At 34.6% G+C, this 9297-nt stretch overlaps 1 protein-coding gene across 1 annotated transcript; it reads right to left on the minus strand.

The window, feature by feature from the left end:
- Positions 1-5180: 5180 nt before the first annotated feature.
- Positions 5181-7679, minus strand: LOC131064550 (pentatricopeptide repeat-containing protein At3g12770). The gene is made up of 2 exons (XM_057998712.2): positions 7056-7679; positions 5181-6887 (listed from the first exon to the last, which is right to left on the minus strand). Exons 1-2 carry the CDS (start codon positions 7480-7482, stop codon positions 5386-5388), a joined length of 1929 nt encoding a protein of 642 aa, XP_057854695.2. The 5' UTR covers positions 7483-7679; the 3' UTR covers positions 5181-5385.
- Between the last annotated feature and the right edge of the window lie 1618 nt (positions 7680-9297).

Consider the following 9297-nt stretch of genomic DNA (forward strand, 5'->3'; position numbering starts at 1 on the left):
CTGAATGCGAACATTTAAGAATGGGAGCATAATCGGGGCTATGGAATTTATATTTCATTCTGCCAAAAATAAAAATAATACCCACTCAACACTATTTTAAAGAGGATTGATAATTTTGTAAAAACAAAGCCTTCCAATATCCTGAGACATTTCCCACACTTTCACCCTGATTTGCAATATATGGCTACTAGAGCAGTTGCATCTACAACATCTGACATAAATTTATCTCTACGGCTTGACTGAAAATCCATATCGCCATTTCAACAACACGATGCCTTATGTAATTCACTCATATTTGCCAAAGCTGCAGATGTAATTCTTTTTTATATATATATTAAAGACTATGCCATTGATCAGTTGATTTATCGTGTGCAGGAAGGATGCTGGAAAAGGTTGTGAAAATCATCATATGCCACGAGACCACGTTTCTTTGAAGAGTGTTGCCAAAATTACATGTGTTACCATGAGTGGTAGACTCGTAGGAATTCTGCCAAACAGTTGACATGCATACCATGCGTGGTATTCATGAGACCACGTTTCTTTGAAGAGTATAATCAAACAGTTTTCATGCTTAATTTTGCCAGCCAGTCAATGTGCTATATCCATGCTTCCAACATTGCGCACCCTTGCCACAAACATTGCATTCATTGGAGTATTTTGCCAGCTAGTTCATGTGTGTTGCCTGTGCTCTCCCAATCCTCACGTGGTATCCAACAATGATCGCATTTCATGAGCCCACATTTCTTCGAGGAAATCTGTCAACCAGCAATCATCACGTTTCATGAGACCACATTTCTTTGAGGGATTATGTCAAACTGTTCACGCGTGTGTTGAGGAATTCTGTCAAACGGCTGAGGTGCGTTGCCATTTGTGGAGTTCATGAGACCACATTTCTTTGAGGAATTCTATCAAATAGCTGAGATGTGTGTCTACGTGTATTCTGTGCACATTCTCTTTTTGGAATCATTTTATCAAACAAGTCTCGTGCCTTGTCTTGCCTTCCACATTTGTCATACAAATCAAGCAAAACATTTCCAGCTATAACATGTGACCAAACATCTCCCTTTTACAATACTTTGATAGTTGTCAATAATCTGTACTTCTCATAGCTGGGAGAATGTCAGCAAAGGCTATGGATTACATCTTCATGCCCAACAATCACACTTCTTTGGGAGTTTCTAAAGCCATTTAAATTCTCCATCTATTATGCAATTAATGCGTTCAATGAAATGACATCACTTTGGGGCAATCTATCAAATAGTTCACGTCCATTGTCTCTGCTTCCACGGTTTGCAATATATGTCTACCTGAGCATTTCTAACCTCCTCATCTATCCATTGTATTCCTTGATGAATGTCCATAATTTTTTTATAAGCATTTTTAAAAAAAAAAATTTAAACTCTTATGGAGGAGGTTAAGAATGCTCAATTTTTGAGCATCTCTAACCTCTTGACAAAGTGGGACTTGCAAGGTTAAGAAATAAGGTTAGAAATGCTCAATTTTTTAGCATTCCTAACCTTTTTGTGATAGGTTAGAAAAACAGGTTAGAAATGCTCAAAAAGTGAGCATTTCTAACCTTTTTGACAAAAGGTTGAAAAATGAGGTTAAGAATGCTCAAAAAGTGAGCATTTCTAACCTCCCGCTTCAACGAACAATTGAGTACATCTTGGAAACCATTGGCCACTGAGAGGAATCAAGGAAGAATGCATCCGACGCTTTTGAACAAATTTTTAAGCACAAACGACTAGACATATTAAAATAATTTAATATTTTAAATTATTATTTGAGACATAATTTAAATATTTTAAATATATTGCTTTGGCTGGAGAAAAATGGCATAACTTTCAAACGGTAAGGAGTTAGATCCTGAAATTTGAAACACATGTCAATGGTAGGGAAATAGACCCACACACTTATTTACGCCTCATGATGAAACCTTAAATGAGATATTTTAATCATTTGGGGACAACAACCACCGAAAATTGAAAGTTTAAAATATGACAAAGTGTAAACTGGGTTCAGGTAAAAGTTGGACATGTGATACAAAATGATATTTAGATCCTGACTGTCAATTGGTTTCTCCCAATTTGTGTTAATTTTCAAGATTTTTTCATTTTTCGGATTTTGACTAGTAATGACCTTGGACAACGCGCTCATTACCTACGCGTAAACACTCATTAGTCCTTCTTCCAACCTTGGAAACAATTTGAAATTCAAATAATAAGTACGCCAAATATGAGGGCAACAAAGTGGACCATACTTGGCGGGCCTCCGGTATCGACGAACGCACTCAAATCGGTGCGAAGCATAAGGAATCGACATCTTGTCACTCTCCAAATGTCACTCTCACCAAAAGTCAAAAGGCGCAAATGATACAGATGAAATCACTTTTTACCTTTTTATAGGGTAAAAGTAAATTAGGGTTAGTAGGTGGGGCATGTATTTTGCTCGTTCTCTCACTTTTAACCCTAGCAAACATCATTATCGAGAGATGAATCAATTGGCACACATTAAACACAGACAAAATTTAAAAATGTGATCAAATCTAAAACAATTATCAACTCAACAAAATTTTCAAACTTTTTTTGATTCATCTCCCGAGGGGGCATCATCAATATCATTTATCAAATATAGGGCACGACATTGACATCTCAACACACGACATCAAACTGATCAAATTTTGGCAACACATCAGATTTTTCTTTGAATTAACATGTGCACACACGTCACTTCAAAGAGGGGCAAAATGTAGACATATAAAAATGACCACTTTCCTAAGTGAATATTTAATATTCATTTTATTCTCATTCCTCTATTTAATTAAATTTAATTAAATTTAATTAAAGCATTCACATTCATCTATTTGATTAAATAAGTTATTCAATTTATTTAATTAAATTCACTTAGGCCTTTCATATCATTTAATTGAATAAATTACTTTATTTAATTAAATCCCCTTTCTACTCTTTTTAATTAAATTGTTCACTTCAAATAAATAAATCTAATTTATTTAAATCCCCCACTTGCATCTATTTTGTTGAAATAAAGCAATTTATTTTAATTACCCTCCATCCACTTGCATTCTCCTATATCTCCAAGTTGCCTCCTTAATCCCCCATCTAGATTCTTCTAAATCACTTCTAAATTAGCCTAACCCATCTACTAAATATTGTCACATCCCTAAGTAAAGGGAAGTCACTTCTCAAACCCTCAAAGTCTTTGAAAACCATTAAAGGCTTTGTGTCTTCAACAAGTTAACCTTGAAAGTCTTCCAAACCATTAATGGTTAACTCAACCCTCTTGCATGATTAGAGACTTTCTCTCTAACTCAACCTTCATCTAACCCAAGGGTCTCATCAAGCATTCAAGGCTTTACCCTTGGTTATCCCTTTAACCCTTGCACAAGAGTTTATCCTTTGGGTAAAAGCTTTATCCAATGGATAACCTTAACCTAACCTTAACCCTTACCTCCTAAGGTAACCATGAGGTCTTCTCAAGCATTTAATGCTTCTTACATCTCCTCTCAAGCAGTCTTATGTTGACAATTGTCACCATTTCATTGGTGAGAATTGTAAACATGGATTGATTAACTTTCAATCCCGACCCTTGATAGGATCATCCAATCTTGACCCTTCATTGCCCTATTTTTCCTATAAATAGATCCCTCATTTCTCCATTCTCGGATCCAAGTTTTATGCATCTAATCTATACTCATTTTTATCAAGCATTTTAGTCTCTCTTTGAATAGAAATAATCTAATAAACATTTTAGAAGCATTTCTATCATCATAAATAATCATATTAAGCTAGTATATCGTGTTAGGATAGTTCATTTGCTAATGTTTTCATCTTATCATCATATACATGCTAGTTTAATTCATATTTGTTAATATCATGCACATTTAAGATTGCATTCATGTTAGATTGATCAAAGCATCCCTCATTCTCATGATTGTCATCCTTAAGTCACTTTGCTCAGTGATCTGAGAGCAAAGACATTGGCTTGAGGGGTCTTGTGAGATAGAGAACAATGGAACATCCCTTGGGAAGTTGAGCTATTCCATATAGCTCCATAAATTGCACCAAGAGTCCCATTGGTGTGTGGACAAATCCCAAATACGCATTTTCCGTTTTATTGCACCACTTTTCCCGCATACATAATGTATTCAATGTTGAATAATATATTGAGTGTGGATGTTTTTGGAGGTTGGATTTTCTCTCTCGAGTGTTTTCTCAAAGCATTTTTTTATGTTATGTCTTTGATCTTTGTATATGGTTGTTTCGTAATCTTGTATGCATCCTTTTCTCTCATAGGAATATGTAATAGTTTGATCAGATTGTATGATTTTCTTATCAGTCTATTGCATAGTTATTACTTTGCTTTTATTTCTAGAAAACTTCATTGCAATCTTGGATTGTATTTCTTGTGCATATATGTGACACTTTTCTACATAGGCCATTGTTGTAAGTTTTTTAATTGTACAAAACTCTAATGTGTCACACTATCATTTGCATGAAGCACTAGTGTTTGACATAGTTAGTTCCAATTTTTTGGTCGAGGTTCCATTTTTCTAGTATTTTCTATTTTTGTAGTTAGCAATAGTTTCTTTCTTTAATTGTTTTTGGCTTCATTTATTAAACAAATATATGTTTAAAGCTAAAACACTAAAAGAGTTAATTAACATAATCTTAACAATAGATTAGTTCTAGGTTAGTTGACCCTAATATAGTGATATTGAGATCACTCTCAAGGAAACCTTGTCTTTTCTTCATAGATTGGCTTTCAATAATGGAAAGCTATATGTACTATTATAATGCATACACAAAAATTAATTTAAAAATTTAGATGTACCTTGGGATCTTAGGTGTAGTAGTATTAGTAATAGTCACAAAGAGATTTGGATTTTTTAAAATAGAAGTTGCTTCATGACAAATTCCCCTCTTCTATTGTAAACACTAAATACATTAATTGCAAAAGCTCATAATGACTTAAAAATGGATGCTTCCTTATAACCATAACATTATCAAATGCATTTGCATGATATGTAGTGAAGTTCACTATTCTAGATTCTTTTCAAAAACTATATTTTCATGCCTTTCTTGTATTTTTAAATTAACTAAACAAAAATTGGTAGCCACATAATTCATAAAACAAATCTTAATCAGATATCCTAACAGTGTATGTAAGCAGTGATCATCATTACATGATGAAGCCAACAACACCCTAGTTTGACAAATACTCAAACAAAACAAAACCAGGAAAAAAAAAAAAAAAACGTTTTAGAAAGTGAAAATAAAAACCTCGTCCCTTCATTGTTACTTCAGGTTTGATATTGTGTACGCCATTATAGTGCAAGCCTATTTTTTAGATTGCTTTCATTTAGTATCACCAATAATCTCCACATGAACATTGTCCCTGTTTAAAATGATGGAAACGATTCCAATCTCTCACAACAATTTCTCTTCCAACTATTTTGGAGATAAATTTTGTGGCAGTGTGGCAATCGGCACATACTCGAAGATTTTTAACAACTCTAATAGTTGTTCCAGAAGGTGTGTTTAACAAACCAAATGCAATTGCCAACTTTTCACTATGATGGCAGAGAAATAATTCTTTTTCCTCCTGCTCCACATCATTAAGTGATTGTGTTGAATATGAAGAATACCCTGCTGCCTTCATCTCCCAAGCCAATTTCTCTAACTTTGCATAGATCTCCCGTGTCTGTGGGTGTGATCTGTCTCCTGCACAAAAAGCATGTACCGTTTTATGGCCTTCAATCCAACTACATCCAGGGATCTTTTTAATTCCTCCATCTGTCATCAATCTCCTTACCATTCGAACCTCACCCCACATGCCCACCTCTGCATAGATGTTCGAGAGAAGAACATAAGTTGCAGCATTTTTAGGATCCAAATCAAAAAGCAGCATCGCTGTAAATACTCCTAAGCCTATATTCATATGCAATCTACAGGCAGCAAGAAAACACATCCACACAATCACAACAGGTTTAAGTGGCATCTTAATGATAAAGTTTAAGGTGTCATCAAGATAGCCAGCACGGGAAAGAAGGTCAACCATGCACACATAATGATCGACTGTATGTGTGATGCAATAAGCAGTATACATGCGATTGAAGTATGTACAGCCCTCATCCACTAAACCCGCATGGCTGCATGCAAAAAGAACACAAGCAAAGCTTACAATGTTAGGATATATTCCAGAGGGCTTCATTAATTCAAAGATTTTAAGAGCATCCTTGGAAAATCCGTTCTGTGCATATCCTGCAATCATGGCATTCCAGGAGACGACATCTCGTTGAGACATTCTGTCAAACGTTTCACGTGCCTTGTCTATGCTTCCACACTTTCCATACATGTCTATTAGGGCGCTTGCAACTGCAACATCTGACGAAAATCCCCCTTCCATTATACTTTGATGGATGTCTATTCCTTGTTCCAAAGCCCCCATTCTGGCACACGCTGGAAGGATGCTGGCAAAGGTCGTGGAATTTGGCTTTACACCTGCCATTTGCATTTGTTTGAAAGTTTCTAAAGCCTTTTCAACAAAACCATTTTGCGCATATCCTGCAATCATAGCATTCCATGAAACCAGATTTTTTTGAGGCATTTTGTTAAAAAGTTCACCTGCCTTGTCTATTCTCCCACATTTTGCATACATGTCTGCCAAGGCACTTGCAACTACAACATCTGAGAATAAACCCTCTTCCATTATGCTTTGATGGACATCCATACCCTGTTCTAAAGCTCCCATTTTAGCACAGGCTGGGAGGATGCTGGCAAAAGTTGTGGAGTCTGACTTTACACCTGCCGATTGCATTTGCTTGAAAGTTTCTAAAGCTTTTTCAACAAACCCATTTTGTGCATATCCTACAATCATTGCATTCCATGAGATAACGTCTCTTCGAGGCATTCTGTCAAACAGTTCACATGCCTTATCTATGCTTCCACATTTTGCATACATGTCTACTAAGGCACTTGCAACTACAACATTTGACAAAATTCTTCTATCCTTTATGCTTTGATGGATATCCATACCTTGTTCCAAAGCTCCCATTTTGGCACAGGCTGGGAGTACGCTGGCAAATGTGAACTGATCGGGTTGGAAACCTATTCGTTGCATTTGGTGAAACAGAGCGACAGCCTTTTGAGGGCACTCATGTCTTCTGTATGCTGCTATAATCGTGTTCCATGAGACAACATTCCGTACTTTCATGTGTTCAAACACTTTACGAGCATATACTAAACTTCCGCATTTGTCATACATGTTAATAAGCTTATTCTGAAAAGTTGTGCTTGCAGCAAATGCAAATCGCGTCTGAGCGACGAAAGAGTGGATTTTTTTCCCTTGTGAAAACGCATTCTTGAGAATGCAGGTTTGCAATAATTGAAGATAAGTAGAAGAGTCTCCAGGGGGTTTGTGTGTAATAAGCAGAGTGTGCAGCATATCCTTCAACTGATCCATTCTACATAATGCTGTGTGATTGAGATGAGTAGCGTCTACAATGGCATGTTATGCTTGTAATCGAAGCGTGGAAAATGTGCACTGTTATTTAGTCGACGTCTACCCCATTGACATTGCCAGGGATAATCCTCGGAGCATTTTCAACAGAGAGCAACATTGCAGCGGAAATGAGACAGCAAGAAATTCGTTGGTCTTAATTGCTTAATGTTTAGTATTTTTTAATCTGAAGTTAATATTTATATTTTTATAGAATTTATACAAATTTTATTAATAAAAAATATTAAAGAAATAAAGTAACAATTCAATTGATTATAGAGTTTCATTTCACATTGTTGAAACAACGTATAATGATTAAAATATAATTACAATATAAACAAGTTAAAAACCCATTGAATATAGTTAATACATATTTTAAAATGTTTTGAAAATAGATAGAAGTTGTGAAAGAGAGCAAATGCCTTCATTGCATATGTTCATTATGTATTATAAAGAATCTTTATCTCTCGAAAGTACAAATTGTAAAGAATCTTTTTGCAAAAATTTAATAAGCCCAGAGGCTTCTACAATGGCAGCAAATTTATGTGTCAACATTTGGAGGTTTTCAATTATTTTGACGGTCATTTGGTTTTCAATTATTCAAGGCTTAAAATAATAATTAATTAATATAGAATGTAAAATAAATAAAATAATTGATAGATTAACAGATTTGGTTTTCAATTATTTAAGGCTTAAAATAATAATTAATTAATATAGAATGTAAAATAAAAAATAATAATTGATGGACTAACATATTTTGTTTTTAAAACGGTTACGAGACAGTTTCACTCCATTGGATAATTAAAAATTGCAAAAACAAGAATGCACCATTTTTCGAATTTTAATCTTGTAAAGTAATTTCCAGATAGAGAAGGGATATTGTAATCTTGTAAAGTAATTTCCAGATAGAGAAGGGATCTTTTAATCTTGTAAAGTAATTTCGAGATAGAGAAGGGATCAATTGTGCAGTTTCAATGTGAGATAGAGGTATGTGATATTGTTTTACAGATTTCATACTGTTTTCATATTGTAGGTTTGTTAAATATGAATTAACAAGTCTATTTTATTTGCAGAATAATTGCAGAATCATAAGCATATTAATATTCAATTTTTGGAAAGCTACATGGATTGGTTCTTCATTGCAGGTATACAATCATTGAAACTTCATTTTGTTTTCATTGTCGATATTCCTGTGGTTTTCTGTAAAAACACAAAATATTTTAGTAAATCATTTTGGAAAAACATGGAACCAACATGTTAACTGCTCTGGAAAAACCTTGGCGCTCCATGTAGAAGACATGTCCACAGTTAAAAGAAATCGCGAAATGGTTATCCCGTGAATGAATTTCATTAAATTTAAAAAGAAAAAAACCACCAGGAAAAATCTGCCAAGTGAATCATAAAATAGCAATAACTAGGAATTGCACCTTGGCGTGCAATGGGTACGCCGAATAAGCATAGAAGGACAATTGGAGTAAATTTTGAATTTTTTTTCATACATTTGTGTAGTAGCTTCACATCAATTATGCATCAATCTAAACACAATTAAAAAATTATTTGAATTAGGAATATAATCAATCTCAATTACCAACAAGAGCATGTTATGTTTGCAACAAGGGGAGAGGAGGAATGGGGGAGAGATAGAGGGGTAAATAGGGATATAGAGAGAATGAGAAGGAGAGATAAAACAAAGAGACATAGAGGTGGAAGAGATAAGTATAATGAGAGGGAGAGAGAGAGGGAGAGATGGATCATGCTAGGAAGTGATATAAAGAGAGG

This window comes from Cryptomeria japonica, chromosome 4, assembly GCF_030272615.1.
Source record: "Cryptomeria japonica chromosome 4, Sugi_1.0, whole genome shotgun sequence".
Classification (NCBI taxonomy): domain Eukaryota; kingdom Viridiplantae; phylum Streptophyta; class Pinopsida; order Cupressales; family Cupressaceae; genus Cryptomeria; species Cryptomeria japonica.